This window comes from Amphibalanus amphitrite, unplaced genomic scaffold (genome assembly GCF_019059575.1).
Source record: "Amphibalanus amphitrite isolate SeventyFive unplaced genomic scaffold, NRLGWU_Aamphi_draft 000199F_arrow, whole genome shotgun sequence".
Classification (NCBI taxonomy): Eukaryota; Metazoa; Arthropoda; class Thecostraca; order Balanomorpha; family Balanidae; genus Amphibalanus; species Amphibalanus amphitrite.
The window spans coordinates 605,716-627,590 of NW_024881694.1; the positions used below are offsets into that span (position 1 = coordinate 605,716).

General features: G+C 50.3%; 1 protein-coding gene across 3 annotated transcripts in view; it reads right to left on the reverse strand.

Annotated features, from left to right (window-relative positions):
- Window positions 1-7,080: 7,080 nt before the first annotated feature.
- Window positions 7,081-21,875, reverse strand: part of LOC122384823 (paired box protein Pax-6-like) — a 49,355-nt gene continuing 34,560 nt past the window's right edge. For 2 of the 3 annotated variants that reach the window (XM_043372598.1, XM_043372597.1), the window contains 4 exons: window positions 12,924-13,193; window positions 10,354-10,556; window positions 7,854-8,272; window positions 7,081-7,564 (listed from right to left, as the gene is read on the reverse strand). In XM_043372598.1, coding sequence (XP_043228533.1) covers window positions 7,856-8,272; window positions 10,354-10,556; window positions 12,924-13,193 — 890 coding nt within the window. In that variant the 3' untranslated portion in view covers window positions 7,081-7,564; window positions 7,854-7,855. The remainder of the gene's footprint in view (window positions 7,565-7,853; window positions 8,273-10,353; window positions 10,557-12,923; window positions 13,194-21,875) is intronic. The other variant, XR_006257095.1, reaches the window with a different exon arrangement.

Genomic DNA, 21,875 nt, shown 5'->3' on the forward strand with positions numbered 1-21,875 from the left:
TCAGTAGCCCGGCTCTGCCTGTCGGCTGTAATTCTCCGGCCGTTTTGTTCTCCACAACAGTGCCATTGAGCGGCGGGGGCGCTCCGGCGCGGCGTGTCTCGTTAGCCCGCAGCACGCGCCCGGCGCCGGGAGCGGCGGCCGGCGGCGCTGCGGCAGCTCCACGCAGCGGCTCCGACGCGCCTCTCACCGACCTCAATAGCCTCCTGAGAGGCGCCGACGCGCCCTTTTTGCCGTCCACAAACGAACCCGCTGCCGTAATCGTGTTCTTAATAACTTCATCAATTCCGGCACCCTTAGGTATGTAATGGGCTCCAATTATGTATCATTTTAACGCGGCGTTTTTGTGTGCTGTGTTTGCATCCGTCGGAGGGACTGGGTACTGGGCAGTGGGTAACGACCTGCCGAGTGGCCAGGGGTCGCCCACTGGACGCACTCAGAGGAGCACTGCGCGGCTGTCACCTACCGTTATACGCGGCCCGATGACCCAGCGGTGTTCGATTCGAACGACAACCGGCTGTCAGTATTGAAAAGTGGCGCATCCGCCAGTGGTCGACCTGTTCAATTGAAGCGCCGACAGCATTTTTAGGGCGACAAGAATGCGTGAGCAGGGGAAAATGTCAGTTCGATTTAGAGTTCATTGATGCTTTGGAAAAATGAATGCTTGTGACCGGCACGTAAGTGTCTTGTAATTGTATCGCTATTTATCAAACAGCTGTCATTACTAACATAACGCCGCTGAAGGAAATAAGTCATTCAATCAAAAGACCAATAAAACATTGATACCACTACAAACACCAAAACTGTTTACAGCAAATGGTATGTGCCGGTGTTTCCAATTGTTCAACTTGAAACTGGACATGACACAAATAGCAAGACAAGGCATATCGTAAATATTTTGATTTGCGGTGTACAATTATAAATGAAAATATGCTTTCTAGGTACATGTTTCGACAGGACTTCACACGCCTTGTCACCATGAGAAAGGAAATTTACGTAAAATGAGTTGTATGCTTACACGGGCTGTTGCACCTGCTATCTGTTCGCATTTATAACACCACCATCTTTCATATTCGGTACGTAAAAATGCTTTTAATAGTGATTTGTGTATGATGACAGGGGAGGCGTATGGGTCGGACGGAGATGGGGAAGAAAGGATAACGAGAGGATAGGCGGTCGTGAGCCATAGAAAATCGGTCGGGTGGTGAAGAAGACACGGTCTATATTGGATGACAGTGGCATATCAATGAGACAGACGATAACGTGGTGCCGGTACCGGATTGTTCTCGATCGGACAATCTGGGGCGGCTCCGATCAGCACCAGTAACGGTCCTGTCCGGGCGGAGCGGCGGTGGTCGGCCGGTCGGTCACACGGGTGGTACCGATCCGCCACACGGGCGGTGCCTGCCGACCGGTCACCTCTGCCCCCCCCCCCCCTGCTACCCCCGCTCGCCCCCGCTCGCCTCCCGCGCGCAGCAGATCCTATCGGCCCAGCGGCGGTGGTCAGGCGACTTTTTCTTCCGGCCAGCGCTTTGTGCGCATCTGGTTTGCGTTTAGACGATGACGGCAGCCATCAGTCATTGTTGCAGCCGACCGGGCCACCATGTAACCTCTCTATCGGCCGGGCCACCATGTAACCTCTCTATCGGCCGGGCCGCACCGTTAAACAGGTGTTCTCGGCGCACTGGTGGCTGCTCCAGATAGCGCGCCGACATGGTTTACACGTGGACACTACAGCGGAGTGGGGAGCTGAGGATAAACAGTGGCGGTGGGTGGCGACTGATAACCTAGTCTAAATCCAAGCTGCTAAAATTAAATTTGGGCAGTTTTGCACCGTAATGAATACTAGAAGGGCACCAGACTGGAAAAAAGACTGCAACTTAGGCTGCTGCCTGGGGAATATCGTACCTTTATCAGAACTCCTTCCACTCTGACAGTGCCAGAAATAGTTCAGGCACGCCTGTTTTGGACTGCTTGACGTTTGCACACAACGACATGCACGCTAGGGCGTCAGGCATGCGATAATATGTCGTCAAACGATAAGCTGCATATAGAAGAAATCGGCCGGGAAACAGCGAATAATGGGCGGGGCTTAAGCTTAACGGGCGGATCCACATTTGCATTTCGGCATTTGCATTTCTCGCAGCGGCCGAAATTGAAAGCAATATGCCGTTTGCCTCATACCTAGGCGGCGGAACGGAGGCACCGGGGCACCGTGCCCCCTTGATTTTGCCATTTTAACATTAGCCCTATGGGCGTTGCATGGTAAGAATGGGACCGAAAGTCGGCAGTGCCCCCCCCCCCCCTTCCTAATCGAAGATGTTCCGCCGCTACTGGTTTGTCATACCGTAAAGTGGGGCTATTTGAGACAGTGGGGCTATTTGAGACAGTATTTAAAATCGTTATAAAATGAAGAGCGTTTGATTTTTATGTGATATTTTTGCTCAGGAAGGTGTCGAATCGAGCAGTAAATCGCCTGAGCAAAAATAAAGCATGAATTTCAAACGGTTTTTATTTTATAGCAATTTTAAATACTGTCTCAAATAGCCCCACTGTCTCAAATAGCCCCACCTTACGGTACCCTCGATAAAAACTGTTATGTGCCTAGGATCGCACGTTTGTTTTGATTCATGTCTAATCTTTATTTGAATAGGTTATAGGTAATCGAATGAACATGCAACCAAAATCAAAAGTTGTCTTTTTCTTAACTCCTTAGATTTTGGTGCCTTATGCACTGCTGAACAATTATAGTTGTGTAAAAAAAAAACAGTATAAATTTCAAAGTACAATATGAGTGTTATCACCATACCCCCAGGCCAGTACCTGCTTCGTTGTTGTTACAGTTGCACAGTGCACCGCAGGCCGACATCTTTCAGTACGGGACGGTCTTCACGGGAAAGGTGCACGGTCGAACATCGACAAGTGGCGCCTCTAGCGGCCGGAGGTGTAAATACTCAGCCAACCTCTGAGTCTGGACTGACGCTCCAGTCTGGCACCTATCGGCGATCGGCGACTCGCCCCGGACCTCTCGCCCCGTCCCACGGCGATTGTTTGGCAAAGGACTCTGCGCTGACTTCCAGGACGACGTCTCGAAGGAGTCGCTAAGAGGTCAGCCGGGGAGAGCGCTGGTTCTCCCGCCCTTGAGAGCGGCGGTTTGGGCCGCGTTTAGCGAGCGCGCATTGTTCGCCGCCTCTCTATAATCCCTTTGTGGTGGGGCCGGAGTCGAACCGCACAAAACCACCTCTCTCGACCAAGAATGTGCCGACAAAAGCGCGCAGAAGTCCACCAAATTGACGGCCAAAACTAGCGGTCGAGAGTGGCGCAATTAAAGAGATCAGCGCCTCCTACCCTTCGACGTGATAATAACAACAATCGTTTAGCATTTCCCACGTTGGCGGCGCCATTATCACATTCCAGACTGCGGCGAACCGGGCCGATTGAATTGGTAAAGGCCGATGATTACACGATGCTCTCTGCGGGCTGTCGGCGCCGGCCTCAGGAACAGGATGTTATGCTGAGAGGAGCGGTGGTTCGCAGCGCGGCTCAATGAAGGAGGCGGTGGGCGGCGAGAGGCAATCACTGCGGTCTGATATTCCAGCCGGTCAGCCGGCCGGCGATGGAACGAGAGCGAGATTGAACAGGGGCTCATAACGCGGTGGGAAGAACGGTTTGTGGAAGCGTGACTATGAGTGTTTGAAATAGTCACACCAGTCCTATCGAATTTGTTGTACTGAGCATGCGAAATGCAAGCCGTGCACTGCTTCAGCTAGTGTGTGCAGAAAGGGAAGTAGGTCGGTAGCTCTTTGCTGCGACTTGGAGTTAGCGAACAATGCCAGAAATACCCCGCATTGAAACTAAAATCGACGATGGCAGCGCAACTACCAACATTCATTTACGCTGCAATTGTGAGCACAAAACAAACATTCCACAGTGACTTCACAGCGGCAGTCATTATAGGAACCGATCAAACGGCGGAACAGGCATCAATAAAGGACCGGCACATTTGCGGTATGTCAGACATAACAGTCCTGTCCGACAGCCCCAATAGTCGTGTTATCGGCGTTCCAGGGTCCAGAGATTCCAGTGCGGAACACCTGGTAGACAGCAGACAGTGGACAGCGGACACTGGGTATCGGGATCGGACAAACGTGGATGTCAGTGTGAGTCTCACAGAACAATCGACCGCGCGTATCTGCGGTTTTCCGGTTCACTAGACTGAGTCTGATCTCGCGAACATTATCTGAACATCAGTTCATGTTGCGGATGACACACTCACGAAAGCGGTCATCAAAGTCCTGCACTGCGAATGACATTCCAAAATGAAACAGGTAACCAGTTCGTTAGGAGCCCTCAGTGATATTTTACATTGCACTGTGCCGTAGAGAGGCATTAGTTTTTGTTAGAGGGAACTATTGATGATCTTTCGTTAAATAAGACTGTATGAACTTATGGCACCGTACAAATGGCTTATTAAATCTGACGCTAAATAGGGAAGCTTGAAGAATGGATAAATGATAAAAAGTGACCATGAAGAGAAAATGAAGAAACCTTGCGACTTTATTGAGTTCCATGCTATTCCACGATTTCTTCTGTTCCGTTACAGTGTATCCATTCAGTGGAAAATAAAGCTACTATCGCACATTTTCCGTAAATACCTAATACCTTTCAATTAGTTTTTGGAGACGAATATTATGATGTAATGAACACTGTCAAACAAAAGTCACTCAATTTCAAATGAACGTTAGAATAAATGACTGTCTTTTATGGAATGTTTAAGCATTTTTGTTCAGCGCCTTTTCTGGTATCGCCTTTTGGTAAATATATATTTTCGTTGTATCGTTGCGAAAAGAACACTATAGGTGTAACTCTCAACATACATGCCGCTTAAAATATACAGTGTCATCTTATCAACTAAGTGCCTCAGCAACAAGCAACCCAGGCACACTGCAGAGCCAATGAGACTGATTACACGCATTCAGCAGACTCAAAGTACTGGTTACGTGACTACCGCCTGAGGCGTTGTGTACGCCCGGGGTGACCTATCCCACCGGCTGCATCCAGGGCTGAGGCCAGTCGATGACGACAATGAATTGTTTTGAACAAGCTCCCAAGCACATTGCTTGTTCCCAAACACATTGCTTGGGAACAAGCACATTGCTTGGGAACAAGCAATGTGCTTCTTCCTGCCACAGGAAGAAGCACATTTTTCTGGTGTTAGTCGAATCTATAGATGCACGCACTTTAAAGGTAGTGTGCCACCTTTGAAAGATTTCCCATTTTATTTTTCCTAGGATAAGAAGCTTCTGTTTTTACCTAATATCGCAAAAAAATCAAAAATGGGCCTGGAATAGTGCCTTTTTGGCCTAAAAGTTTATCGGTTTTTAGATATGTATAACAACTGTAGTGGGCTCACCTGCAAACAGGCGTCAGGCAACAATCGCGAATGCGGCGCACTTGTGACAATAAGCAAAGGTCATTATAGTGTTACGACCATACGACGTACGGGAATGAGTTATCAGCTGTCTAATCGTAGACAACACAATGTCGAGCCTTAAACTGTAAGCCCGTATTGGTATTGTTTCTTTTATTTGGCTGTCGAACATTATTTATGGTTTGAAATATGATTTTATGTAAAATAATTGATATGAAAAAGCCGTCTTATAAGTTATGACCCCATTTCACCACACGCAAGTGGCAGAAATGACAATGATCAGCTGACGCATTTTTCTTGGCCGAAGTCAGAGCGCGCAGCCCGACGCACCACGCGTATTTGGAAATTCCGACCTCGACGAGCATCAGAAGCCACCTAACAGGCGTGTTCGAAACCGCAGGAGATGATGATGAACGGGTTTATCGAAACTTGATTGGATGAGCCTATCGGTAATAGCGATTTTAGTATGTGCATTTATTGTTCATAGTGGTGTGAAATGTGGTTGGGGTACGACCGACAACCCGTCGGGGCGAATTTCGCACTGGGGTACTCAAAATTTGAAGAATTTAAGACGTTTCCATGAGTTTTGAAGGTATGGATAAGTTCTAAAAATCCGGTTCTCCTTACCCGGGTCATTAACTCCATATGGTCCAGGAAAGCTGGCACACTACCTTTAACTGCTAGTAAATGTGCTGAGTGTTTCCAGGTGGTAGTTGAGTGTTAAGTGTCTGCAGTGTGTTTGCGTTCTAACTTCGTGGCTCAAACACCTACAAATATTTATTATAGGTGTGAAAACATCATTCATTTTTGGCAAAAGGACATAGGTGCTTAATTGTTAAAGTTGAAGTTGAAATGTGTGCGTGATATTCAAGGTGTGCTGTCGTCACTATTGGTCTCAGGACCAGGGTTTCAGCGACTAGCAGTTCGGATGCGAATGCGGCAAGCAACTTATTCTCGCCCTCACTGTTGGGCGAGGTGTATGTAGTCGGCCGGAGTCTGAAGCCCAGGCTTCTCGGACACAAGCGATCGTCTCCTTTCATATATGTACAAACCTATGTAAAATGCAGTCACACAAAGGCGGCGAATGGCTATTTATTTCACCGACGTCGCCGCTCACGGAGCGGGCAGGGAACAGGGGACTTGATGGCGTGATGCTCTATAGATGACACGTGGTTTCACACTTGTGATTACACATGTTTTCTGTGAACCTTTTTTATTTATCCATGAACGGCATGTTCTGATGCTCGGAACAATTGAGAGTCGTTACATTTTGGTCAGTTTTTTTTGGCCCTGGCGTGTGGGTGCGACCAGAATTTCCCAGTGTTTGTGATGTAGACCTTTATAAAATTAACTTCGTGATTGATAACATTGATAGTAACAACTCTTTATGATCACTTGCTAGGTGAGTATACTGAAGAAGCACGAAACTAGAACAGTGAAAAATCAAGAGCTTCAGTACATCACACCAAACTACTCTTCACTGTAGGTGGCTACTGGCTAGTTGGACGGCCTACATTTAAAATCGCGATGCTTTACTGTCGTTGAAGAAGCGCAAATGTGTTCGAGATCTAGTTTATGAAGACGACTTCCAACCGATGTCATTTGCTAGTCAAACAAGCTTCGCTGCCCCTCGCCATCCTCACACACGCGGCTCACTAGTGCAGGAGATGTATTTTGTTTGCCTGTGACATTGACCCGAGACGACCAAAACGCACATAAAGGTAACAATCAATGATCAAATGCGGTTGTGATGCTATAAATATACACACATCGTCACATTGTGACCAACAACATATCTGTACAGCTCACACGCTCAATACACGATACACAATACACACACACAAAATACACACACAAAGGACACGCGTAATTCACAAGCAGTGTTTTACGCACACCAACTGGCGCCGATTTCGCCACGATTGCGCAGCGACTGGCTCGCTGCCTTCTGGAGAACACTGGTGGGTGGGCGACCGCGCGCGCGCGCCCCGTACGCGAGCGGGCGCAAAGGGCGCCAAGCCGGGACTGTGCGAGTGTGACCGGGGCAAGACCGAGAACAAAACGCTACACGGCAAAATAGAGCTCTCCAAAGCGTAAGCCGCGTCCCGCGCCGGTCGAAGTGATCACGCTGCCGAGTACCTGCGATGAAGAGAGAAAACGGAAGGTTAGCGATATGACGATGGAGAATGGCAAACACGAGTGTCAGCTATAATGATATGCATCAAACGGTACATCTATAACCATGGTTTGCAGCATAACAATTTAATTTTAGATTTATTTACAATCTTTCGGTTTTAAACAATAGCTCACACGAGTTAACAGCAGCCAGCAGGAAAAGTCTCGCAAAGTTGCTGTAAAAGTATCTAAAGCTGAGCTTGCCGTATCAACCCTGAACCTGCCGTCCGACCCAGCAGGAAGTCGTTCTCACCTTTATCTATGGTCGGGACGGTCGCCGGAGGGCGTGTCCTCCCCGACGCTGACGTCCGACTCGGCGCCGTCATCCGAGTCGGCATGGTGCCTCCCCTCGACCGGCTGCGTGGACCCGTCCTGACCGCGCATGGACAGATCCAGGCCGACGCAGTCCGAGGGCGCGGGCGAGTCCACTGACGCGGCGCGGGGGAGGACGGGAGGCGCGAAGGCGCTACGTTCGCTCTGGATGCTGGCGGTCGGCGGCACCGCCGGGTGTGGTGGGGAGGGGCCGGAGCAGGGTCGGGGGGATGGGGGCGGAGAGCCAAGGGTGGTAGCGTCCGAGCCAGGGGAGCCAGGGGGGCCGAAGCCCGGCTGGTCCTGAAGCATGTTCATGCGCTGGTGGCGTCTCCACTTCGCTCGTCTGTTGGAAAACCAAACCTGCCATTAGAGAAAACAGAGTTACCTATTTTATCCCCTACCCAGTGACTTCTTATCGCAAAGTTGCAAACATGCGCTGCACAATGTAAGTGAGCCCCGGCAAAGCAAAATGAGCTGGTAATTAAACCGCATCTGGCTCATATCGACTGATCAAGAAGTTGAGGCGACAGCAACAACTGAGATTGCGTCACACATTATCGGGGCCTTAATTACGTCGTTTGTTGAACTAAAGAAAATCAATCGAACAACGACTGTCACTAAGTGCAAACGAACCGTTTACCACTCCCTTTTGTGTTTTTTACATTCAAAACAGTCCTAGCTTCCCAGCCAGTTCTACGCAACGACTACCGCAGTCAAACCGAAACTAATGATGGTCGCTTCAACGACACAATGCACCCATAAAAACTCCTCAGCCGTCTGAGTAGCTTGAGAAAGAGCGGCGAAACAAAGCAGTCCCTGGCTACGCTGTGGTTGGCAGCCGAGAACACAAAGGCTGCGCAGTGCGCATCCATCTTAGTGGCATCAGCGGCACAATTGCGCACCTGAGCATTCAAGCTAGTGGTCTGACTAAGCCACCCTGCCTTTAGGCATCACATAACAGGCAAGTTTTCGAGCAGCGATGGAGACTTTTCGCTACCTAATATGCATCCCTAGCCTAGTACTGTGTACCGGCCATAACGAAACCCCAGATAACACTGGAGTCATAGCTTGATGTGATTTTCTCGGGGCGAGCACGGCCATCCCGGCTTAGTTGGTCTCCGGGACCGCGGCGGCGCGAGGAGTGGCGGGAGTTAGGCGTGCACCGTTCGGCTGTCTCCCGCTGAGCTGTGCATCGAGAGCCAATCAGGGACCTCTCAGACACGGTGTCGGCCAATCACCGCCCACGGTACTGCGCTGTGACGTCATCCGAAGAGCACTGGACATCCCAGACATGGTTGAGCTATGCTGATGTTGGCTGAGATCTGAGATCTACCTATTGTAGCCAAATGGGATGCATTCTGCTCGTGGGTGAAGCTGGCGTTTTGCCTCAAAATCAAGCTGACTTCTGGTCCCTAAAATAATTCGCAAAATTCAAATTTTGGTAGCTCAGTGATCACAAGCTCAGCTCAGACGTTTGGGTTTGCGAATCCACTGTCCGTCTCCATCGCTTCCTCTCTCACTCTTCCTTCATCGCTCCTCATCCCTTTCGCCATCTTCCTCGACACTTTAAAACTCTTACTTATCTCCCGCCACCCTAACTCGCTCTCTCCCTCTTCCTCGCCCCGGCCGGTCGTGTCGTGGAGGGTCTCTGACTCTCCCACCCCCTTTTCTCGCCCTCTCCCTCTCCCTCGCCCTGACCGGTCGTGTCGCAGTGGGTGTCGGACGATATGAACGTAGGTCGGACCAGACCCTAACGCACTTGGTCACGAACCGGGCTGCCACTCGTTACTTATTCACGCTACTCCCCGAGCGGCCGAGCCGCGCCACCGACGGTTAATTAATCAACCACGCCGGGCGTCAACGCATCGGGATCACTCTAAAATACAAATATTATCTGATGCGGCGCACGCCATCGCCGCGTCGCGCCGCGTTCGGCACGCACGCGCCGTTTTTGTCGAGCTCTGGAGACGGTTTGTTTTTGGCCGGGCGCAGAAACGGCTCGCGTTCGGTTAATGAGCGTCCGAGGTCGGATTGGAGGTGCGATAGGCGCGGCCAGTGGACGGCCCGCACAGGTGCCCGCCCTGCCGCCGTGACGGGCCGACTGACACCTCCGCCAGATGGGCCCGATCGCACCCGATGCAGAGAGGTAATTATTTCAATCAGACGCAACGCTTACGGCTGTACGGCGGCGCAGCCTCTCGCCTTCATCGATTTCCGGCGACTCGTTTTGAGTGACAAGCGTGTCGTTTGATAGCGAGCTATCTCTCCGGTCGGTCAATTAGATTCATTCAATCAGATTCATTCAGAGCGATCATTCATTCTCATCCCGTCAGATCCAGTCACACGTCACATACGTGACCACCACAGAGCACCCCTCCCCCTCCCCTTCCGGTCCAGTCCCGGGCAGCTTTTTCTGACTCTCCACTCTCACCAGAACTCACCTGAACTCGTGCCTCTGAGAGGGCCGTGCGGCCGGCCAGCCGCTCGCGCGCGTTGACGCACGGGTAATGAGTCTTCTCGAATTCTTTCTCGAGCTCTTCGAGCTGCTCCTGGGAGAAAGTGGTGCGGTTCCGGCGGAACTTAGGCTGCTCGGAGTCAGAGTCGGCGCCGCGACTCGCCTCCACCTCCCTTCGTGACTCGCTCTCTGTGGAGGGAGAAGGAGCTTGTGAGATTAAAAGTGCTAAATGGACTGCAAAAATAGGTGCGATATGAGATTCAATCATGTGATGCTTAAACATGATCGAAAGGTGCGTAACGGTTAATGATCATCCTTCCTCGGCAAACGACCCCATTTATTTATGACTTTTTTATGTGTTTGCCGCAATGCAGCCAATCTTACCAAATAGCGCATTTGGATATTGGTGCTATCGCGGATCATTTATAATAACATACTTGGCCTGGTGAGAGCCAAGTATGTAAGAGCCAACAGACTGTTGCTTTCTCATTAATAAAAATAAATAAAGAAATGAATACAGTAAATAAATGCAAATAAAGTCTTATTTTCTAGTTCATGTTAATGACAACTGAAGCTCGACGAATGCCTATAAAATCTCAATCACACTCTATCTAGGGAAGATCCGTCCGTGCGGTGCCAGCCCACTCGGGCCCCGGACCGCGGGCGGTGACGGGTCCACAGAGCCGACCCGGTGACACAGGGCCGGTCCGCCGGCGAGGGGTCATCAGTCACCGGGCCAGAGGGCCGCGACCGCGACTCCACCCGACCTGCCCGCCGCACGCAAAGGCTCCTCCGCCGCCGCCGCCGCCCCCGCCCGCGCCGACCGCTCAGCGCGGCGGGGCGGGCCGGCGCGGGGCGGCGTTTGCAGCGCTGCAGCGCGCCGCATTGGTCGCAGCGCAGTGCAGAACGCCGCCCTTGTCGCGCCTATCAGCTGATCGTACAACAAACGTAGGATTTGACGGTCCACCCGATCAATTATCCCCGAAATTACAAGCTTGTTAGAGAAAGCATTGAGGACCGCAGCTCTACACCTCTTCATTAGCGCCCGGCTATAACTCAGCGGCCGATAACGTCAGGTCAAATGAAATCATTAGATGGATAATTAGCCGGCGACATTAACCGGATGGGAATTTATAATTGGATTCGGGGCGGACGGGGCCGTCGGCTACGGCCGCTTATGTCACCTCCGCGTCGGAGCCGTCTCGTCGGGCGGTGCGCCGCGTTTGGCGCCGCCGCGCCGCCGCTGTCACACTAAAAGCCCGGTGAAGCATGGTACGGCGCGGTTCGATGCGGCTGATAGTGGTCACCTGCTCAGCATCCAATTAACTTTACGAGCGGCGGCCGCGCCGTCCGCCGGTGTCGTCAGGTAGTAAAGCACGGAGTCGACGCGGCGGCGACGGTGTCGGCGGCGGCGGCGGCGGCTCCTCTGATCGTCCCGCGCCGGGCGCGCTGGGCGGACCCGGCCCTGTAACGATACTGCCGGCCGCCCGCCTGCCTGCAGTCGGCTGATCGGGCCACCTGTCGCAACCCACGCATAGGATACTACACCGTGTGCAAGATGTTAGTGACTATACGGTGACTTTTGCCTAGTAAGAAATTTCACTAACGGTAAGTGAAATTAGAAAATCCACAGCCGGAAATGTAAATTAAAATGGATGAATCAAAGTGAAACGCTCGAAATCAGTGGTGTCCTATGTTTGATACTTGAGCAGCCGCCGTCATCTTTGAATCGTTATCTTCTGTTTCGATCATCAGATCTTAAACATAAACTCAGGCGAGCTGTCCCGCATCCTCCAAATCTCCACAGCTCTTTAAGATAACATGACACTTCAGGGGATCAACACACAATCAACTGCGCCGCATTTGTGAACACCGGATCTGCCCGACTCTCACCCGGGTCTCAATTGTCTCGAGTACCTGCTGTGGCAGCTCTAGACCCGCTCATAGAACATGCTCCAGCGGCGGCCGCCCGCCCGGATTTTGTCTCGCTCGAGCCGTCGGGAGGCGACGTCAAGTATGCTCGGTCGTCGCTCGCCGCGGGACCTTTTGAAGTCGGGATTCGAAGAGCAAAGCCGGGCGCGCTCATCCGTATCGTATCGTGATGAGCGGCGCCGGGATGCGTCACGGACAGCCGAGACTTGATTGGCGCCGGGCGTGACTGTTGGATTCGCCCAGCCAGATGGATCCAGAGTAAGTGTTCAGAGGAGCTCGCGAGCGCTCCGGTTTGACATGTGCCTCTGATAGGAATCTGAAGGGAGGTCGCTGCGACGGCTAGAAACTAACTTATGCTCACTAACCCCGAAATCTCTTGTAGACGTGAGCTTAAATCAGACAATGGCGGACATGATGGCCGACAGGTTTTGTCGTTTAGAAACGTCGAGTTCGTGCACCGGAAACTTAAGCTTAATTAATTTGTTCATGAATTTAATATTGATTGTTTTGTTTCAAATCGGATTGCATTTTATCTGCTTTGGCTCATCTTAGGTTCTTTATTATTCACGAAGCAATAGAACTTTTGTTCTAATTTAGGCACACCGTTCCCGTATCCCCACTCACCGTCTAGGCTCGGTTTGGGCGATGTCGAGCTGGCCGAGGAGGCCGTATCCCCTGCCGGAGGGGTGACCGTCAGTCCCCCGCCGGTCGCCGGGCTGGGGGTGGACAGATTGGGCCACACGGCCGGCGGGTACGGGAGAGCCGACGCGTACGGATGGTAGAACCCGTACCCGGCGGCGCGCGCAAACTCGGCTGCCGCGCGCTCGGCGGCCCGGTTGCGCAGGATTCGGTTGATGCTGCTCACACTGGGAGCCGTGTTATTGGTGCAGACACCTGCAAATGGAGAGAGAACAGAAGAGTTAGAGGTCACTGGGTCCGGGGTACGGGAGGTCATGGTGAAAGGAGTGGGTAGTGCTCGCTACTGTTCCGTTCCGGCTGTAGCTTTTGGTCATTTGGTGCACCAGGACATACGAAAATGAAACGGATTTTAGGGTAGGCCGAATGTTGATAGCATCTAGCTGTATTTCCGGCGAAATAACCGATTGTTTATCTCATGTCATTCGAAGCTAACCAGTCAAGCACTATTCTCCAGGCTCATAGACTTTTGCAATGTTTTTAGAAATATAATTTTGATCATGAAAACGTTTTGAAATCAATGCTGTATCTGGTTGGACTACGAAACATATGCGAACGACTCACGAGTGAGCAGTATAATATTGGCGATGAAGCACGCATATTTCTCTTCTTGTTTTACTGTTTGCTCTCGGTCGACGTCATCCAATATCGTTTATCATCAACCATCCTCGCACCGATAGTGCACATTCTAAGAGGGTGTCTGGCTGACCAATACCATCGAGACAGACTGGTTCATGTGCCACGGGTCCGCGTATACTCAGTGTACCAGAGGACCGCCATTTGTTGCAGATCGTGCAGATAACTGAAGTCGAACAGTGATTGCATGTCGGGTCGGTGGGAATGTGCAACAATAGCTAACGCCTGTAAAAGATGTGTTAGGCAGCCAGCGACATGGGCTTAAACGAGCGAACCAGAGGGAAATTGAGATAACAGCAAAAAATATTTACGGGAAAATGTTTGCCAAATGAACATTTAAAGCGATATTCAAGGTGTAAAACAAACAGCGTACAAGCATGTAGGTACATTGTACACTGCATTACAAAGAATCGCAAAACTTCACGGGGTTTCCAACGGTCTATGATTTAAGTCAGGTTGTATAAATAATACCGGCAAAATTCATATAATGAGGTATAGGATAGGAATAATGGCACTATACCCAAGGACAGGTAATACAAAGATGATAGAGAAAGATATAAGCAAATTCACTTGTAACCAGGCGTTTATTTGTCTAATAGTTTGGAAGTTCAGTTGGAACCAAGAGAATTCGACTACATGTACTTCAGTCGTTTTTTGGAAATGTTTGTGCAAAGGCGTGTTCTGGTCATTGGACAGTGGACAGCCGGTAATATTTTACTAACGTCAAACTCGCTATATCGCTGAGCTTGGCCTTTTCCACAGCCTACATCGTAAATAAGCAAAAAGACACGCTGGAAATGAGAAGATTAACAGTGTGTCTTACACTTCACGTGCAGTGCACCGTGCTTACTGCCGTTCAACCGTGCCTGTGAAATATGTCCACTGCATGTTCGAAATAGGCATTCACAGAAAAACTCCACGCCTTTATGTCCAGGAGACGCTGGGGGCGAGTAGCTCACCCCGGCGCCACATCAGATCTGATAACTGGTCAGTTCCGGAGAAATGTCGCGATTGCATGATCGGTCCGGCTGTGTGGTCGGGAAGTTTTCACGGCGCCGCGAGCCGACACGGCCGGGGGCGGCCTCTACTGGCCGCCACTTGTCGGAAAACGGACCCGGCTCGATGCGGGCGGGGCGGTGGGAAAGCCTCACCCTTCCTCCTGCTGCCCTAGTGCTGCGGCTACCCACCGCCAGTCACCAGCCTCCAGCTCTCCAACCTCCAGCTGCTCACCGGCCCACTCACTGCCCTTTTAACTACCTCCCTAACCGCCGGGCCCACTATCCGCACCCACCCACCAACTCCGACACACATGGAGTCATCAGCGGATGCAAATGGCTGCCGGTGACACTGGTGACGTCTGTGACATCACTGACGCAGCCGGGCTGCTGATGCACGCCCCTCAGAGTGGCACGGGACGGCGACAAGCCGGCGGCCGCAACTCAGCATCGGCCGACGTCACTTAGGCGTGCTGTGCAAATTAGCACGATTCGACTGTGCACTTAGGGCGCGGGGGATTAGGGGGCGCGCGGGCGTCGCAGCCTGATTGGATATTCTGTCCGATGTGACTGGGCGCGCTGACTGGGCCCGGACAAAGCGGCTCTGAACGCTGACAATGTTTTCGGCAGATAAGCGATGTTCGAGATTAAAAGGCTGCAGATGAGGCAATTTATTTTCAACGTGACTCACAATGAGACGTAGATTCGATACATGCTCTTTAAAAACGAATGTTTTAGTAAAAGCATGGGACAAAGTTCGTAGTACCTATAGCGTTACCTATAGGCATACCCATTATAGGCATTTAGGCATTAACGGTAAGCTCAATACAAAGAAAGCCAATTCGGTAAAACAATAAAGCATATTAGTCAGGGGAAGGAGGCCCAATTTTGGGCCGAATAACGCAAAATTGGGTAGAGCTTAGCAAAGGGTGGTTTCTGGGACAAAAATGACCGCTGAATCCGAATCTGACCGGTGCGCACCTCTAACTAATGTTGCACCACTTCCAGAGCACGTGCAACTGCGTGGTTCATCTTTTTTGGAGAATGGTACCTTTTTAATGAATTGCAGTGTAACGTCGTTGATATTTGAGATATTGTTTTGAGATTTTGTCCCTGTGCTACAAACACATGGCGTAATTGAAAGCTGAAGTTTTGCAATGTTCGGGCAGCCGATGACGTCACCGTGACGTCATTTACCTATAAATGAGTTGAAAAAGTCGTCTTGTCCTTAAAGCATTTAACTTTATTCCCGTCGTATGCAAATCAGGGAAGGGAAAATAATCAAACATGATCTATGAACATTTCTGAGTCGGATCATGCTAAAATCGTTTTTGCAGAGGTACATGTGAGTCACATTGAGAACGTGACAGTCCAAGTCACCACCTGACAAATTTGGTCAAACTGGATGAAGTAGCACAGCAGATTGATGAATCACGTGAAATAGGATATTTTTATATCATTTTTACCGTGTTCTGGCGCTGCGGCGGCATTTAAATCCAAATACTGTTGGCGTTGAATTGACTAAATATCGTTCCTTTGGTCTTATTTATAGTTCAAATTATATAATTTTTTATTTATTTCAAGTAAATATTCATTCTTATGATTTATGAATAACGGAAAGTCAGCGTGGGTTCAGCTTAGTCGTTACGTGCGTTTGGCTACCGATAAAAAAATGATCCAGAATTGTGCTTGTCATGAAGACTGGGAAAGAAAATAAGAAGCTGTGGTTTATCAAAAAGGGCAAAAATCACCTTTGTAAGAAAGTGAAATATCTTAGATATTTGAGGCAAACAATCCAAGATCGAAGCGAGACCACACGATTGACGATGCAGGAACAAAACAGTACCTACAAAAATGATCTGAAACCGAATGCCTCCTCATAAACCTGTTTTGTGTGAAGTGCATTTTCTTGGGACTAGGGGAAGGAGGGTGAATTGCGCCACCTTAAGGAAAAACGCTAATTGTGAGAAAACCGCTGGAGATATAAGCATGCATTGGTGACCATTTCAAAGAGGAACTCATTGGCTACGATTTAAGAGCCTCCCGATCAATTAAGAATGTTCGTTTGCTTCTGACAGCTGCTTTTTCAGAAACATGTAAAAGGGCGCATTTGCCAGCAACTGCTGTAAATTGCGCCAGGGGGATGGCGCAATTAGAACCCAATTGCGCCCTATACTTTAACATGGCTAAGCGAATGAGACGGAATGCATACACCCCGGCAGTCTAATCTCATTGCGGCTTACTTTAACATTCATAATGTTATTCACGCTGGTTAAATAATAAATGTAGGTGTAAATCGCGATGTTTTTTGCCCAGGTAGATAACTTTACATGTGTTCGTACGCTTGTAAAAGTGCAACAAAAACGTTTACTGTAACCGACTAGATATATGTGAACGTATGCGCCTATACGGTTACATTTTCAATCGTTTCTCTCGAAATTAATAATTTTTATTGTTTCGACAGCTTTATGACATCAGTTTTTACTTTTTTATCATAGCTGTCACCTCCCACGCCTGAGTCCATGTTGAAAATGTCGTATTTTGTCAATTACACCAAAAGTTCGTAGCCTAAATGGCAGCTGCATTATAAGTTTGACGAGAGAAATAATTTGCAGACTGACGACAGCGGGCTGCTCCCCTGCCTGACATTAAACTCCTTCCTTATTGCAATCAGTTAATGATGCATTCATGCTGTCGTGATACAATAGCTACACCATCATTCTATTTGCGCCCCCCTGGCGCAATTGCCATGGGCGCAATTAAAATTGAGGTACTTTTTAATAAAAGCGTGGACGTTATCATAAAGATGTTGAAGGAAGTTAAACTGTTTTAGTGAAATATAATGAAAAAAGGGTTCTTCATTCTAAATATCACTCTGAAAATCACACAAATATCACACATTTTTATAGCCAACGGTTCAAAATACTGCAAAAAAGCTAAGAAAACGCCGTAACATGTTTGATGGCGTAATGAGCCTTGCTGATTGGCTTCATCGAGGAGCTTGGGCCATAAAAGGAACTATCCAGTGGGAAAAATAATGTTTTCGAACACAAAATTCAAAACATGCCATTGAATCCGTGGGAACGTTGGTGGGCGCAATTGGTTAGGACTTAGGAGGGCGCAATACACCCACTTTCCCCTACATTGCAAGCAGGGCTGCGGAGTCGGAGTCGGAGTCGGAGTCGGAGTCGGTCGGAGTCGACATTTGTGACCGGAGTCGGAGTCGGAGTCGGAGTCGATTTTAGAAACCCGAGCCGGAGTCGGAGTCGGAGTCACCGAAAATCTGTCGACTCCGCAGCCCTGCTAGGTCTGCGGAGTCGGAGTCGGGAGTTGGAGTCGGTCGGAGTCGACAATTCTGCCCGGAGTCGGAGTCGGAGTCGGAGCTGGTTTTTGAAAGTCGGAGTCGGAGTCGGAGACGGAGTCGCCGAAAATCCATCGACTCCGCAGCCCTGATTGCAAGTGAAAATTCATTTGTATCAAAGGAGCATGGATTAGTGATTGCCCTATAAAGTTGAAGCTTGGTGACACCTTCAACATGCATGCGGCTCGACACCATCAGATGCTCTTGGAACACACATGGAACCGTTTTAGACAAAGCTGCAGAATGCAGATTGATGATGACGGTCGCGACGAGCTGAATATGGAGCTCTCCCAACTCGCCCGTCTGAGTCCAAAAGAGATTGAATAGTACCAGCATGCGGCTGCTGGAGAAGGGAGAGCTGGAGCTGGCAGTACGGGCCAAGGATCTGGCAGGCCGGGAGTAGGTATGGACGCCTGACGCGACTCCCTCCGGACGATCCCGCTCGGAAGCTCATTGATAAGACACCGCCACCTAGACTACATTACAGAGCCCACCTCCATTGGATGCGGAAGAAACAGGAAGCCCAGGAGGTGGGAGTGCCGGCGCCGTCGCCGCCAGATGAGGACGTTGCTGGCCTCCAGCATCGACCCTGTTTCCGACGAGTGGGGAAGTGGGTGTGCGAGGAAGCTGGACTGGGTGGAGTGCCCGTAGCCCCACTAACCCTGCACCAGGGAGAACCGCCGTGGAAGCAGTACAACACCAACGTCCACTTCGGCTTACAGCTTCCGAAACCTACCAAGAGGACTGACCCACCAGAATTACGGAAGACTGCAACCCTGGAGGCCCTGGCCGCCTACCCAAATCAAGACCTCACAATCTGGTCTGATGGCTCTGCCCTAGACGGTACCAAGAAAGGCGGCGGAGGAGCCCTCCTCGAACTGCACCGTGAGGGACGCAAGATCAAATGTACCATACCGGCAGAAGTCGTAGGTATGCAGCAGCATGCAGGCGGAGCTGGCGGCGATGTCGAAGGCGTTAAAATGTTTCCTGGGACTGCACCCTCGCTGCCATTCGGTCTGTCCTGCTCTGCTCGGACTCCCTGTCTGGCCTCCAACTGCCCAGCCGAGGCCCAGCAGCGCAGGAATCGGCCCTGACACAGGGCATCTGGGCTCTCCTGCACTCTGCCGCGGCCGGGGGCAGAGCTATCAGTCTCCAGTGGATCCCGGGTCACGCGGGGGTCGAGGGTAATAAAGAAGCGGACCGCCTAGCAAACATCGCGGCAACATCAGGCGACCAGCGTCGGATCCCAGTTGACCTGGCCTGTGCGCGCATCGCCATCAGACACTGGGCCGGCCGGCTCACCCTCGATCGCTCCAAGCATCACCCACATCTGGAGAACACCCCTGGCCACGACGACCTCGACCGATGGGGACAGACCACTGTCTCGCAGATCCGCAGCGGCTGCTCACCCCTGGTCCGGGCCACACTCTTCAGGATTGGCCTGGCCACCAGCTCTCTCTGCGGACAGTGCAGCGAAGAGGACACGGTCGTGCACCTGCTATGCGAGTGCCTGGCCGCGCAAGAACGCGAACCTGGCTCTGGGGGCCGCTCCCCACCCTCTAGGATGTGCTCTCGGGGCCGGCTAAATACGTCACGGAGTTCCTCGACCGAGTGGGGCGGATCACGCCAGCTGTGGACCAGCCCCGGTCTGCCGCGACCTAGGGCACGGCCGGCAGTGCGCGGAAGAAGAAGAAGGGAGAGCCGGCTGACGCACCGGAACAGGTGCATCTATCCGAGTCCTGCGTCAGAACGACCAGTCGCTCTGCTCCGTCGACCTGGCCGGCGACTTCACGTACCGGCTGGTTGGCGTCGTACAACTTAACGGCGGTGCCAAGCACTCGGGATACTACCTATGTGCGTATGCCGCGTGGCGTGTACTGTACAGAATGGGACGGAACATATTGTATCATCACGAGACGCGTCCGCTGGATGGACGAGGCACTCGTCCTGGGCGAAGGCCACCGCCCAGGGTGCACAGAGTCACCGTGCCGGCGACCGGCAGCCGAACGCCTCCTGATAGTAGCCGTGCTACCTTATGTGTGTTCGCCTGTGCATGTGTGTGTATACTGTATACCTATGTATTTACCAAAAGAGATGAATACAACCAACCAGAATCAAATTCTCTTCGGTTAGTTGTTACGTGTTCTTCAATGCTCGGGTATGTGACGTCTAAGAACATGAATAACCACAAGACATTGATAAGAGCTTGGGACATAACACATGTGAAACCCTCTGTGACGAAATTTACGCCCACCTTATTAGGTAGGTACGTATGCCAACGTAATAAGCTAAAACTACGCCTGTAAAGAACACATCTAATTCTAAAATCTCGCAAGCATACAATGCCTTACGAATGCTTTGCGGCGCCAACACATATTATGTATGAACGACTTCTATACCTTACTTTGAATTTCGTCATGTGGCGTCCTGAAAACGTCATCAGCAATTTTTCAGCTAAAGCTTTTGATCAAACCACATAAGAACAATGAAAGCATTTTCCATGCGATTATCTTGATAATCGGCCAAAGCGATTGGTAAACTACATGACCATTTCCAGTCAGATAACCTTTACTAGCGTGGTGATAATCGACCTGAGCCCATGAACTGCGGTAAAATATAATCTTAACCAATCAAAGCCAATTTGCATACTATTCGATGCGTCTCGGTGAGAGAATCACAACGATGGTAAAATGGACGACATGCAAGCATTGTATCAAAAGTTATTGCACAAAAACTATTTGGGGTAAAAACGCACGCTCCGCGGATTTCGCCCCAAAAATTTAAGGCAAAATGGTACTTCCATCCAGACGATTTTTACTTTTTGCAACGGGGAGATATTTTCTGAGCATGCTCAATGCATTTTAAACCCGCCAATGAGCGTATCCTGTGAATAAAGTTAAATGTTTTGTTGTCACATCTCATTTTCTCGTCAATTTACGAATAAATGACGTCACAGTGACGTCATAGATTGTCTGCGATATGCGTTAACTAAAATTTTCATTTATGCAATGAATTTTGACTATAATATTAAAGTTTTGGAACACAACACAACTACACGACAAGAGTTATTTTAAAATATATAAAAAGGGTACCATTCTTCAAAAAAGAAGAACTGCGCAGTTGCACGTGCTCTGGAAGTGGTGCAACATTAGTTAGAGGTGCGCACCGGTCAGATTCGGGTTCAGCGGTCATTTTTGTCCCAGAAACCACCCTTTGCTAAGCTCTACCCAATTTTGCGTTATTCGGCCCAAAATTGGGCCTACTTCCCCTGACTATCATCATCATCATCAATTTATTACAACATCCTTGACGGACAAACACATATACATGTACACATACACATACACACCTATACCTACATACACTACGAGTACGATCAGTTTTTCAGCCGACGGGGCCTATGAATGGCCTTGATTGAGAGCATCGCATGTCAACAGTCTGACGAGGCTCCAGGCACAGGTATCGTTTTGGGCCATCAGCCATCGTAGTGAGTCGGTTAAGCCACAGGGGACAGTAGGACATGTTACCCACTCGGGCGATACGTGGCCGCCAGCGATCCTGACAATGCTACCAAGGCTTCCATCACACAAGGCGAGCACATGGTTTACAATCGAGCCAGTATGTCTCGTAGAACTTGTGTTCAGAAAAATTCGCGCTAATGCACTGAACAAAACGTCACGGAGACGATGGTCCCCATCAAAAGCATCCCTGAGGGCAGCAAATTGCGAGCGGCGCAACAGTGCCTGAACATTGGGGATGTTAAGTGCTTTCATCAGCGCTGAGTGATGAGCACTTCGTGGTAGCCTTAACGCTGCCTTAAGCGCAGTTGCCTGCCACCGTTCTAAGCGTTCGATGTCCGCGGAACTCAAAAGGGAAATAGAGCAGCCA